Genomic DNA, 13,793 nt, shown 5'->3' with positions numbered 1-13,793 from the left:
CCCGGGCAGGACACCGCTTCCCCATTGTGATCCCCCGCAGCGCCCCACGCTTGGCGTCCATCCCATCCCACACCCGTGGGGCCCAGCCCCGCAGCGCCGTGGGGCCACCAAGGCGCAGACGGGCTCGGCTTTGCGGCGGCGTTTATTGTCCTACGTCCTAGGCTGGCCGGGGGTCCCGGCCACCACGGGGGTCCCGGCCAGGTGCCAGTGGCTCCTAGCTGGGGCTGACCTGGCTGGAGGACACCGAGGACACCTCGGTCCTCTGCGCCGAGCTGGAGATGTCCGAGTCGTCCGTCATGGGCTTCCCGCACACCGTCTCCATGATGCAGGCGCGGAACTGCGGGGACGGCAGCCGCTGGCTTTGGGGACCGGCCCCGGCCTGCATGGTGTCCCCATCCCAGTCCCCATGGGAGTGTGGTGTCCCCATCCCTGTCCCCATGGAACGTGGTCCCCTGGGGACATGGTGATCTCCATCCCTGGCCCCAGTGGACGTGGTGTCTCCATCCCTTTTCCCATGGTGTCCCCCATCCCTGTCCCCATGAGATGTGGTGTCCCCATCCCTGTCCCCATGGAACGTGGTGTCTTCTCCATCCCTGTCCCCATGAGATGTGGTGTCCCCATCCCTGTCCCCATGGGAGTGTGGTGTCCTCCATCGTTGGCCCCAGAGAATGTTGGTGGCCATCACCATCCCTGTCCCCATGGAATATGGTGTCCTTCATCCCTGTCCCCTTGAGATATGGTGTCCCCATCTCTGTCCCCATAGGAACGTGGTGTCCCCATCCCTGTCCCCATGGAACGTGGTGTCCCCCATCCTTGGCCCCATGGAATGTAGTGTCCCCATCCCTGTCCCCATGGGAGTGTGGTGTCCCCATCTCTGTCCCAATGAGATATGGTGTCCCCATCCCTGTCCCCATAGGAACATGGGGTGCCTGCCATCCTTGGCCCTATAGGAACATGGTGTCCTCCATCCTTGGCCACCTGGGGACACGGTGATCCCCATCCCTGTCCCCATGAAATGTGGTGTCTCCATCCCTGTCCCCATGGTGTCCCCCATCCTTGGTCCCATGGGAATGTGGTGTCCCCATCCCTGTCCCCATGGAACATGGTGTCCCCCATCCCTCTCATCATGGGAACCTGAGTTCCCCCATCCCTGTCCCAATGGAACTTGGGGTCCCCCCTTCCTGTTCCCACTTTTATGTGGTGTCCCCATTTCTGTCCCCACAGGAAAGCGGTGACCCCCATCCCTGTCTCCATGGAATGTGGTGTCCCCATCCCTGTCCCCATGAGACATGGGGTCCCCATCCCCGTCCAAATGGGAACGTGGTGTCCCCCCATCTCTGTCCTCACAGGAGCATGGTGACGTCCATCCCTGTCCTCATGGGAACATGGTGTCCCCTATTCTTGTCCCCACAGGAGCATACTGACATCTATCCCTGTCCCCATGGAATATGATGTCCCCATCCCTGCTCCCATGAAATGTAGGGTCCCCATCCCCATCTCAATGAAATGTGGTGTCCCCCAGCCCCCATCCCTCTCCTTATGGGAACTTGGGGTCCCCCATCCCTGCCCCCATAGGAATGTGGTGTCCCCATCCTCCTGGAAACGTGGTGACCCCCATCCCTGTCCCAATGGCAACGTGGTGACCCCCATCCCTGTCCCAATGGAACATGGTGACCCCATCCCTGTCCCAATGGGAACGTGGTGACCCCCATCCCCATCCCAATGGGAACATGGTGACCCCCATCCCTGTCCCAGTGGGAATGCGGTGACCCCCATCCTTGTCCCCATCCCCGTTCCTGGGCCTGTTCCCATCCCAGCACCACGCCGGCCCCATCTCTTGTCCCTGTCCCTGTCCCGTGCTGTCCCCTGCCCACGTCCTCGGGTGTCCTGGTGTCCCTGCCCCCTGGATGTCCCCAGCCCAATGCCACCCTCACTCCCTGGGGGTCCCCGTCCCAGCCCGTGCCCCCCGTGTGCCGGGCGCCACCTGTTTGTTCATGAAGCAGTAGATGATGGGGTTGTAGACGCAGGCGCTCTTGGAGAAGAAGGCAGGGATGGTGACCAGGCGCAGGTCGAGGCCGTGGTCCCGGTTGTTCACCATGTACATGGCGAGGGCGGCGTAGGGCACGTAGCAGAGGCAGAAGGAGCCGACCATCACCACCACCATGCGCGACACCTCCCGCTCCGCCTTCTGCGTCGTGGCCGACTCCTGCTGCTGCGCGGCCACCTGCGCCCGGGGGGCAGCACCCCTGGGTGCTGCTTGCCTGTCCCCGTCCCCATCTCCACCCCTGTCCCCGTTCCTGTCCCCATCCCCACCCCCTGCCCTCCTCCCCAGCCCTGCGTCCCTGTGTTATTCCATCCTACCAGCCCTTCCTCCCTCCTTCCTTCCAACGCCCCATCCCTCCAACCCTCATCTCCCCATCTCCCCTTCTTCCCTCTCCCCATCCCATCCCATCCCATCCCCATCCTCTTCCCCACCCCATCCTCATCTCCCCCCTCCCCATCGTCCCCCCCAGCCCCTGCCCTTGCACACGCGCGTGCCGCCCGCACTCACGGCCCGCAGGGCGCTCAGCAGCTGTGAGTAGGAGAAGATGATGAGGGAGAGGGGCACGACGAAGCAGAAGATGAAGAGGAACCAGGTGTAGTACTCGCTGCGGTACTTGGTGCCCACCGTGTACCAGTCGGGGCCGCACGAGCACTGCAGGCCCTCGGGCAGGTACCTGCGGGGAGGCGGTGCGGCTCCATGGCACCGTGTGGCACCCCATGGCATCCCCATGGCACCCATGGCACCCTATTGAGCCCCACAGCATCCCCAGCATCCCCACGGCACCCTGCAGTACACCCATGATACCCCTTGACACCACACAGCACCCTGTGTAACCCCATGGCACTCCACGGCACCACACCGTACCCCATGGTGCCTCATGGCACTGCCGTGTGGCCTGGCACCCTCATGGCATCATGAAGAGCACCCTCATGGGACCCCCACAGGACACCCCACAGCACCTGCATGGCATCCCCATGGGACCTTGCATGGCACCCCATGGCACCCTAAGACACCACATGACACCCCACGGCATCCCATGGCACCCGATGGCACTGCACGGCTCCCCCTGACACCCCACAGCACCCCAAGTCACCCCAAGATATCCCAAGACACCCCATGGCACCTGATGGCACCCAATGGCACCCGATGGCACCCCAAGACACCTGATGGCACCTCATGGCACCCCATGACCCAATGACACCCTACGACACCCAATAGCATGCCAAGACACCTCATGACACCTGATGGCACCCGATGACACCCCAAGACACCCCATGACACCTAATGGCACTCAATGGCACCCCAAGACACCCCATGAGACCTGATGGCACCCGATGGCACCCAATGGCACCACCCCATCCCATCCCATCCCATCCCATCCCATCCCGTCCCATCCCGTCCTGTCCCACCCCGCCCTGTGCTGTGGCACCGACCTGCTCCACCCGAAGAAGGGTGGCAAGCCGACGCCGATGCCGATGGCCCAGGTGGCCACCACCACCATCAGCGCGTGCTTGGAGCTGAAGCGGAAGTTGCCGAAGGGCTTGCAGATGACGATGTAGCGCTCGAAGGCCAGGAAGGCCAGGGACCAGCCCGTCACCAGCCCTGCGGCACAGGCGGCGGCATCAGCGCGGCGGCCCCGCCGGCCCCGCGCCGCGCCGCGCCGCCCCTACCTCCGGTGGTGCCCACGAAGGCCTCGAGGGCGCAGACGTGCTTCCCGAAGACGAAGTAGCCCTGCGAGCTGGCCACGAAGACGATGAAGACGCTGAAGATGCAGGAGACGAAGCCGCTGAAGGAGATGTTGACCAGGATGTAGTTGAGCGGCTGCCGCAGCTTCTTGTAGCGCACGGTGACCAGCAGCACCACCGTGTTGAGCGGCGTGCCCACCGCGAAGACGAAGCCCATGAAGGCCGTCTGCAGGTAGAAGGCCCAGGGGGGCGCGATGTGGTACTGGGGCCCGTCCCACGGCCCCGGCGCCGAGCCGTTGGTGAACAGGTAGAATTCCTCCTCCGACATGCTGGCGGTGGCCGGGGTGGGGTGGGGGGGCTGGCGGTGACCCCCCGGCACGGCCCTCATATAGCCCCGCAGCCCCAAGCCGCTTAGCGGCTCAGGGGGGGATCAGGGCCCTCATCCCCCCAAACTTGGGGATTAGGGGCGCTAAGCCCCCGCGCTCAGCCTAATCGCCGCGCTAAGCCGATTGAGGAGCCCCCCCACCACCACCACTGGGCGGGGGGGTCAGGTGAGGGGGGGTGCCCATGGGACCCCCGGCTGGGATGCGCTGTGGGGCTGGGGAGGGAGCAGGGGGAGGAGGAGGAGGCACCGGGACCCCCCCCATGTCACCCCCACTTGTGTCACCCCCATACTTGTGTCACCCCCCCACCCATGTCACCCCCACCTGTATCACCCCCTACTCGTGTCACCCCCCCCCATATTACCCCATGAAATTCCCCCCCGCAACATCCCCCCGCATCACCCCTTACTTGTGTCACCCTCCTACCCGCATTGTCCCCCCCCATGTCACCCCCCCCCATGTCACCCCCCACCCGGGTCACCCCCCCACCCGTCACCCCCTTATTTGTGTCACCCTCCCACCCACATCACCCCCCACCCATCACCCCCCCACCCAAGTTACCCCCCCCACAGAATTCCCCCCATGACACCCCCCCATACCACCCCCACCCGTGTCACCCCCAACCCCTGTAACCCCCACATTACCCCCCCAAAACGCTCCCCACCCATGTAAGCCCCCAACATCCCCCCAGCGTCACCCCCTTTGTGCCCCCCCATGTCCCATCCCCTCTGTTTCCCCCCCCCCCCCCCCCGTGTCACCCCCCTGCCCCCCCTCCTTGTGGGGGGGTTGCATTTTGGGGTCACGTTCTGGGGCTGCAATTTTGGGGTCGCATTCTGGGGTTGCATGTTGGGGGGGGGGCGTTTTGGTGTTGCATTTTGTGGGGGGTACATCCAGGGTTGTAGTTTCAGGGCTGTTTTTTTGGGGGGGCGCATTATTGGGACCGCATCCTGGGGCTGTTTTTTTGGGGCCGGATTTTGGGGCTTTTTTTGGGGAGGGGTGGCTGTTTCTTGGGGGCTGCATTTTGGGGCTGTTTTTTGGGGGGTTGGTTTTTGAGGCAGCATTTTGGGGGCACATCCTGGGGCCGCATTTGTGAACTGTTTTTTTGGGCACCGCATTTCGTTTTTTTTTTAGGGTGGAGTCCACATTTCGGGGCTGTTTTTTTGGGGGCTGCAGTTTTGGGGCTGTTATTTTGGGGGGGCTGAATTTTTGGGGCTGGCTTTTTGGGTCTGCATTATTGGGTCCGCATTTTTGGGTCCGAATTTCGGGGCTGCATTTTGGGGCTGCATTTTTGGGGCTGCAGCTTTGGGGTTGCATTTTGGGGGCTGTTTTTTTGGCGAGGCTGGTTTTTGGGGGTTGCATTTCGGGGTCGCATTTTTGGGAGTGTTTTTTTGGGGCTGCTTTTTTGGGGCTGGGGTTTTTTGGGCTGCAGTTTTGGGGCTCCATTTCGGGGCTGTTTTTTGGGGTCCGCATTTTTGGGGTCACATTTTTGGGCCTGTTTTTTGGGGGCTGCATTTTTGGGACTGTTTTTTTGGGGGCTGCAGTTGTGGAGCTGCATTTTGGGGCTGTTTTTTTTGATGCCTCAGTTTTGGGGCTCCATTTCGGGGCTGTTTTTTGGGGTCCGCATTTTTGGGGCCGCATTTTTGGGACTGTTTTTTTGGGGCTACATTTTTTGGGCTTTTTTTGGGGGGGGGGGGCTGCATTTTTGGGGTCCCCATTTCGGGTCCCTATTTCGGGGGAGGGCAGCGGGGCCGGGTCTGGGAGGCCTGTGACGGGTCCCGTGGCCGGCGGCTCGTTGGTCTAGGGGTATGATTCTCGCTTAGGGTGCGAGAGGTCCCGGGTTCAAATCCCGGACGAGCCCTTTTAATTAACTAATTAATTTTTTTTTTTTTTTTTTTTTTTTTTTTTTTTTTGCGGCGCGGAAGCGCCGAAGCCGCTTAGGGCGGAGCTGGTGGGGGATTAAGGCGGGGGGGCCCCGACCTCCCCCCCTCCCCCCCCCCAGGTCCGGGGGTGCCCCCCCCAAATCTCCACAGAGCGTGGTGGAGCTCGGGGGCAGGGGGCGGTGGGGGGAGGCACGGGGGGGTGGGAGGCACGGCTGCCCCCCCCGGGGCTCCCATGGTGCCCCCACCCCCAGAGAGGGACCCCCCTTTGGACCCCCTCCTGCTGCTGGGAGCTGGGGGCACTGGGATCCGATGGCACTGGGCGCACTGGGAGCACTGGAAAGTGGGGGCGGTAATGGGGGCACTGGGGCACAGGGAGGTGGGGGCACTGGGAGCACTGGGAGGTGGGGGCATTGGTGGGGGCACTAATGGGGGCACTGGGGCACTGGGAGCTGATGGAACTGGTGGGGGCACTGGGGCACTGGGAGCTGATGGCGCTGGGAGCACTGGGAGCACTGGGAGGTGGGGGCAGTAACGGGGGCACTGGGGCACGGGGAGGTGGGGGCACTGGTGAAGGCACTGGGAGCACTGGGAGCTGATGGAACTGGTGGGGGCACTGGGAGCACTGGGAGCTGATGGCACTGGGAACACTGGGAGCACTGGGAGGTGGGGGCAGTAATGGGGGCACTGGGGCACTGGGAGGTGGGGGCACTGGTGAGGGCACTGGTGAGGGCACTGGGAGCACTGGGGTAACTGGGTATTGATGGCACTGTGGTCACAGGTGTCACTGGTGACACTCAGGACACTGGTGGCACTGGTGGGGGCACTGGGAGCACTGGGGGCACTGGGTATTGATGTCACCGGGGTCAGGGGTGTCACTGGGGGCACTGGTGTGACTGGTGGCACCGAGCACTGGTGGCACTGGGTGCGGGTGGCAGCGGTTACCGGGGTGACCGGGGGCCGCGGTGACCGCGGTGCCGGCGCCAGGCGCGGTGCCCCCCGCGGGGCCATGGAGCTGAGCGGGTGCCCCTCCGTGGGCAGTGAGTGGGGCGCGGGGGGGCGGGACCCCGGGGTGGGCACCCCAGGGGGACGGGGACCTCATGGGATCGGGATGGGGACCCCATGGGGACAGGGACCCCCAGGGATTGGGACCCCAAGGGACTGGGACCCCCAGGGATTGGGATCCCCGTGGGATGGGGACCCCATGGGGACGGGACGCCAGGGATTGGGATGGGGGCCCCATGGGGCAAGGGACCCTATGGGATTGGGACCCCCAGGGACTGGGACCCCCCAGGAATGGGTACCCCATGGGATCAGGACCCCAAGGAATGGGCACCCCATAGGGACAGGGACCCCAGGGATTGGGATCCCCAGGGATTGGGACCCCATGGGGAGGGGGATCCCCAGGGATGGGCACCCCATAGGACAGGCACCCCAGGGATTGGGATGGGGACCCCATGGGGACAGGGACCCTATGGGATCGGGACCCCCAGGGATTGGGATCCCCAGGAATGGGTACCCCATGGGATGGGGACCCCCAAGGATGGGGACTCCCAGGGTTGGGGACACCAAGGGACAAGGACCCCTACAGGATGGGCACCCGATGGGGACAGGGATCCTACAGGATTGGGACCACCAGGGATGGGCACCCCATAGGGATGGGGACCCCGTGGTTTGGGGACCCCCCAATGGATGAACACCTCATGGGGACAGAGACCCCAGGGATTGGGACCCCCAGGGATGGGCACACCATGGGACGGAGATCCCATGGGACCAGTACCCCCAGGGATGGGGGTCCCCATGGGGACGGGGACCCCCAGAGATGGACACCCCATGGAGAGGGAACCCCATGGAATCGGGACACACAGGGACAGGAACCCCACGGGGATGGGCACCCCATGGGACAATGACCTCATGGGATGGGGACCCCCATGGACGAGCACCCCATGGGATGGAGATCCCATAGGATCAGTACCCCCGGGGATGGGGACCCCATGGGGACAGGGACCCCCAGAAATGGGCACCCCATGGGACGGGCACCCCATGGGGATGGGCACCCTGTGGGGATGGGCACCCCACGGGACGGTGACCCCATGGGATGGGGACCCCACGGATGTGCCCCCCCCGTGTCCCCTCCCCGTGTCCCGCAGCGGCGCTGGGGACGCTGCAGGCGGAGCTGGGCGCACTGCAGGCCGGGCAGGCGGCCGAGCGGGGTCAGCTGGAGCGGGCGCTGGCCACGGCGCAGGACGAGGCGGCCACGGCGCGGGACGAGGCGGCCACGTGGCAGCAGGAGGCAACCAGGCTGCGGGGCGAGGTGGCCACGTGGCAGGACGAGGCGGCCACGCTGCGGGACGAGGCGGCCACGTGGCAGCGGGAGGCAAGCAGGCTGCGGGACGAGGTGGCCACGTGGCAGCGGGAGGTAGCCACGCTGCAGGAGGAGGTGGCCACGCGTCGGGAGCTGGGAGCCCGCTGGGAGCTGGAGGCCACCGCACTGCACGCCAGCAGCCGTGGCAAGGAGCAGCAGTGGCAGGAGGCCACCTCCGAGGTGGCCCGGCTGCGGGGTACGGGGATGGGGACGGGGATGGGGACAGGGTGGTGGCCGTGGCGTGGCGAGGTGGTGGCTGTGGAGCGATGAGGTGGGGTGGGGGCCGTGGGGAGGAGGGTTGGCCATGGCAAGGCAAGGTGGTGGCCATGGAGGGGAGGGTGGTGGCCAAGTAACAATGGGATGGGGGTCATGGAGTGGAGGGTGGTGGCACTTTAGTGGCCATGGAGGGGAGGGTGGTGGCCATGGCGTGACACTTTGGTGGCCATGTCACAGTGGGATGGGGGTCATGGAGTGGAGGGTGGTGGCACTTTAGTGGCCATGGAGGGGAGGGTGGTGGCCATGGAGTGGCAAGGGGCTGGTCATGGAGTGGCAACGGGGTGGCCATGGACTGGAGGGTGGTGGCCAAGACACAGTGGGATGGTGGCCATGGAGTGAAGGGCGGTGGCACTCTGGTGGCCATGGAGTGGCACTTTGGTGGCCATGTTACAATGGGATGGAGGTCATGGAGTGGCAGGGTGGTGGCACTTTAGTGGCCATGGGGTAGAGGGGGGTGGCCAAGGCACCGTGGGATGGTGGCCATGAACTGGAGGGTGGTGGCAGTCTGGCGGCCATGCTGTGGCAGGGCGGTGGCCACGTCACGGTGGGACAGTGGCTGTGCCACGGTGGGGGGGGGGGGGTGGTGACACTGTGGCACAGCGCGGTGGCCACCGTGGGGCCGGGAACGAGCCTGAGGGCTGGTGACACCGCGGGGCGTGGTGACACCACAGCGTGTGGGTGACACCCTGGGGCGGGGTGACGCCTCGCTGAGGGTGGGGGTGACACCGCGGGGGGGTGACGCTGCGGGAGGTGACACCTCGGGAGGTGACACCGCGGTGACGCCCTGCAGAGGAGCTGGGCCGCGTGGCCGAGGCACACCGGGCGCTGCAGCACCGCCACCGCCGCCCGGGGGACAGCCGGGGACACCGGTACCGCCTGGCCCTGTCCCCGTCCCCTGTCCCTGTCCCCTCACGTGTCCCCCATGGCCACGTCCCCCCCGGCCCCCATCTCCCCTCCCCATGTCCCCACCGGAGGTGTCCCCATGTCCCCGTCCCCCGAGCCACATCCCCCTGATGACGTCCCCGTGTCCCCATCCCCGTGTCCCACGTGTCCCTGTCCTTATCCCCGCTGTGTCCATGTCCCCTCTGTCCCCTGTGCCCCCTGCCCACGTCCCCCTGTCACCCCCTGTCCGTGTCCCCGATCCCCACCCATGTCCCCATGTCCCCATGACCCCGTGTCCCCTCTCCATGTCCGTGTCCCCCTGCCCACGTGCCCCTGTCCCCTGTCCCTGTGTCCCCCTGTCCCTGTGTCCCCTGGGTCCCCCAGGTCCCCCTGCCCGCGTCCCCCTGACCCCATCCATGCCCCCTGACCCCCAGCCGTGTCCCCATGTCCCCATGTCCCCCTGTCCCCTCTCCATGTCCATGTCCCCCTCCCCACGTCCCCCTGTCCCCGTGTCCCCCCGTCCCCATCCCTGCCCCCTGCCCCCCAGCCATGTCCCCATGTCCCCACGCCCCCCTCCTGTCCCCGTCCCCATCACTCAGCCCCGTTCCCCCCCGCAGGTTCCCCACCAGCACGGAGCCGCCCCCCCCAGCCCCCCCATTGGGGCCCCCCCCGGAGCCCCCCCAGCCCACAGAGCCCGGGGGGTCCCGGCCCCACAGCCCAGAGGAGACCCAGGTACGGGGGGGGGGGGGGGGACGACACGGGGGGAGGGTGGTGACACCACCCCGGTGACACCACCCCGGTGACAGTGCCCCCCCCCCCCAGGCACCCCTCGGGGGGCTCGGGCCCTTCCTGCTCTTCGTGGTGGCCGCCGCCGTCCTCGTGCTGTACCCGCGCCTGAGGCCCCGCTGAGCCCCGCGCCCCCCCTGTGTCACCCCCCTGTGTCACCCCCCTGTGTCACCCCCCCCGTCACCCCTGTCACTGGTTTGGGGGGGGGGCAATACACCACTGCTTCGCACGGCGGGTGTGAGTGTCACGGCTTGGGGACGCGCCCCTGCCACCCGTGGGCACACGTGGGGACGTGCCTGGGGGTGCCACCAGGTCCCTGGGGGTGTCACCAGGTCCCTGTCCCTGTGGGTGCCACTGGTGTCCCCGTCCCCAGCCCTACGGGTGCCACCAGTGTTCCCATCCCCACAGATGCCACCCATGTCCCCATCCCAGTGGGTGCCACCCACGTCCCTGTGGGTGCTACTGGTGTCCCTGTCCCCATCCCCACGGGTGCCACCCGTGTCCCCATCCCAGTGGGTGTCCCCGTGGGTGCCACCCATGTCCCTATGGGTGCCACCAGTGTCCCCATCCCCACAAATGCCACCCCAGTCCCTGTCCCCACGGGTGCCACCGGTGTCCCCATCCCCATGGGTGCCACCCACGTCCCCGTGGGTGCCACCGGTGTCCCTGTGAGTACCACTGGTGTCCCCGTCCCCATGGGTGCCACCCATGTTCCTGTGGGTGCCACTGGTGTCCCCCATGGGTGTCACCCGTGTCCCTATGGGTCCCACCAGTGTCCCCATCCCCATGGGTCCCACCAGTGTCCCCGTCCCCATGGGTCCCACCAGTGTCCCCAACCCAGTGGGTGCCACCCGTGTCCCTGTGGGTGCCACCAGTGTCCCCGTCCCCATGGGTGCCACCCAGGTCTCCGTCCCCGCGGGTGCCACCGGTGTCCCCGTCCCAGGCAGCGGCGTGTGCCGGGGTATTTTGGGCCGGGTGCGTGGCGCTGACTCTCCGGGTATTTTTAGCACCCCCCGCTTCCCCGGGGTGCCCCCCCGTCCCCCCCCCCTCCCCCTCGCACGCTGGAAGCTTCCAGGGCCGGTGGCCAGGTGGTGACGTGGTGACACGGGGGGGGAGGGGGGGGGGGCACGGACCTGTCCCCAGCCCCAGGGACACCCCGACCCCCCCTGGGACCACGTCACGGCGCGGCATCACCGGCATCGGGGTCAAGGGGGGGGCACGGGGACAGGCCCCCCCATGGGAATGGGGCCCCGTTAATGGGGGTTATGGGGGGCTGGGGGGGCTGGGGGGGGTCATGGGGGGATTTGGGGGTTCAGGGGGCGCTGCAGGGGTTGTGGGGAGATTTGGGGGGTTGGGGGGCTCATGGGGGGTTTGGGGAGCCCGGGGGTGGGGGTGTTTGGGTGTGGAGGTTTGGGGGGGGCTGGGTTTGGGGTGCTGGGGTTATGGGGTATGGCAGTGAGGGGATTGGGGGGGGGGCTGGGTTTTGGGGTGCTCAGGGTGGGGGTACCCAAGGCATCGTGGTTTTGGGGTGCCAGGGTTTGGAGTGTTTGGATTTGGGGTGCTGTGATTTGGGGTGTTGGGGTTTTGGGGTGTTGGGATTTGGGGTGCTGAGGTTTTGGGGTGCCAGGGTTTTGGGGTGATGAGTCATTGGGGAATGGGGACATTGGGGTGCTGCGGTTCCCAGGGCTCTGGGGTGCTGGGGATTTGGGGTGCTGGGGTGTGGGGTCTTGGGGGGACGGGCTTCGGGGTGCTGGGTTCCCGTGGGGGGGGGGTACAGGGATACCGAGTTTTGGGGCACCGGAGATTATGGGTGCAGGGTATCAGATTTTGGGGTGGGAGGTGGTGGTGTTTTGGGGTACAGGGGTCTCAGGGTCCCAGAGTTTTGGGGTGCTGGGTCCCAGCGTTTTGGGGTCCCAGCATTTTGGGGTGCCAGGTTTGGGAGTCTGGTAGTTTTGGGGTCCTGGAGCTTGAGGCCCCAGGTACCAGAGTTTTGGGGTGCTGGAGTCCCGTAGTTTTGAGGTTCTGGTGTTTTGGGATCCCAGAGTACCGGCATCTCGGGGGGCTGGGTACCAGAATTTTGGGGTCCTGGTGTTTCGAGGTCCCAGCTTTATGGGGTGCCAGACTTGGGGATCCTGGAGTTTTGGGGCACTGGGTACCAGAGCTTTGGGGTGCTGGGGTCCTGGTGTTTTGGGGTCTTGGGGTCTCAGGATTTTGGGGCACTGGCACCAGGGATCCTGTAGTTCTGAGGTCCTGGTGTTTCAGGGTCTTGGGGCACCGGCACCAGGGGTCCTGTAGTTTTGGGGTCCTTATGTTTTGGGGCACTGGGCCTGGGGTTGCTGCAGTTTTGGGGCCCTGGGTATCAGAGTTTCAGGGTGCTGGGGTCCCGGTGTTTTGGGGTCTTGGGGCACTGGCACCAGGGGTCCCGTAGTTTTGGGGTCCTGGAGTTTTGGGGCCCCGGTAACAGAGTTCTTGGGCACTGGGGTCTTGGCATTTTGGGGCCCTGGGTATCAGAGTTTGGGGTGCTGGGGTCCTGGCGTTTGTGAATTTTGGGGTGCCGGGTCCTGGAGTTTTGGGGCACTGACATGGGGGTTCGCCACGTTTCGGGGTCCTGGCGTTTTGGGGTCCCATAGTTTTGGGTCCTGTAGTTTTGGGATCTTGGCATTTCGGGGTCCCATGGTTTCGGGGTCCCATGGTTTCGGGGTCCCAGCTTTTTGGGTCCCGTAGTTTTGGGGTCCCATAGTTTTGGGGTCTTGTAGTTTTGGGTCCCGGCGTTTCGGGGCCCCATAGCTTTGGGGTCCTGGCGTTTTGGGGTCCGGGGGTCCCAAAGTTTCGGGTGCCGGAGTTTCGGGGCCCCATAGCTTTGGGGTCCCGGCGTTTGGGCTTCCGGGGTCCCGGCATTTCGGGGTCCTGGCGTTTCGGGGCACCAGCCCCGGGGGGAGGTCCCGGAGTTTCGGCTCCCGGAGTTTTGGGGTCCGGGGGGGTCCGGCAGCTTTGGGGTCCCGGCGTTTCGGGGTCCCGGCGTTTCGGGGTCCGGGGGCTCCGCGCGCGGGGTCCGGGCGGTTTTCGGGGCTCGTCGTCGGGCGGGGGCCGCGGCCCCCCCCGCGGCTATAAATAGCGGCTGCTGTCACGGGGCGGCCCGGCCGCGATCGCTGCCGCTGCTGCCGCGGGCGGGTCCGCGGGGCCGGGCCCCAGCGCTTTAAAACGGCCCCGGCCGCCCCCCGCCGCCACTCAGCCGCCGGCACCGGCACCGGCACCGACACCGGCACCCACGCGGGACCGCGGCCCCACGCGCCCGGAGGGACACGGCACCGCGGCACCGACCGAGGCTTCGGGACCCCGAGCGGCAGGACCCCAAATCCACGGGACGCCGAGCAGCAGGACCCCGAGGCTACGGGACTCCGAGGAGCAGGACCCCGAATCCACGGGACCCCAAATCCCCGGGAATCCCAAATCCACAGGACCCTGAGCGGCGGGACCCCGGAACTCCAGGACCCC

General features: G+C 66.2%; 1 protein-coding gene and 1 non-coding gene across 2 annotated transcripts; one reads left to right on the top strand and one right to left on the bottom strand.

Moving 5' to 3' along the window:
• Positions 1-214: 214 nt before the first annotated feature.
• On the bottom strand, positions 215-4,057 carry OPN1SW (opsin 1, short wave sensitive). The gene is made up of 5 exons (XM_035571251.1): positions 3,715-4,057; positions 3,478-3,646; positions 2,552-2,717; positions 1,985-2,224; positions 215-337 (listed from the first exon to the last, which is right to left on the bottom strand). The coding sequence occupies exons 1-5, from the start codon at positions 4,055-4,057 to the stop codon at positions 215-217; spliced, it is 1,041 nt and encodes a 346-aa protein (XP_035427144.1).
• Positions 4,058-5,898: 1,841 nt separating this feature from the next.
• Positions 5,899-5,970, top strand: TRNAP-AGG (transfer RNA proline (anticodon AGG)). Its single transcript has one exon. It is a non-coding gene; the product is annotated as a tRNA-Pro (tRNA).
• The last annotated feature ends 7,823 nt before the right edge of the window (positions 5,971-13,793 follow it).

The sequence above is a fragment of the Cygnus atratus genome, chromosome 1 (assembly GCF_013377495.2).
Source record: "Cygnus atratus isolate AKBS03 ecotype Queensland, Australia chromosome 1, CAtr_DNAZoo_HiC_assembly, whole genome shotgun sequence".
NCBI classification, from domain to species: Eukaryota; Metazoa; Chordata; class Aves; order Anseriformes; family Anatidae; genus Cygnus; species Cygnus atratus.
This window is presented reverse-complemented; position numbering and strand designations above follow the sequence as displayed.

Excerpts from the sequence above, each read along its gene's own strand:
- OPN1SW (XM_035571251.1), bottom strand. The coding sequence starts at position 4,057 with ATGTCGGAGGAGGAATTCTACCTGTTCACCAACGGCTCGGCGCCGGGG. Across the intron at positions 3,647-3,714 it reads CTTCGTGGGCACCACCGGAG|GGCTGGTGACGGGCTGGTCC; the intron begins GTAGGGGCGGCG and ends CCTGTGCCGCAG. Across the intron at positions 338-1,984 it reads ACTGCTTCATGAACAAACAG|TTCCGCGCCTGCATCATGGA; the intron begins GTGGCGCCCGGC and ends CCGTCCCCGCAG.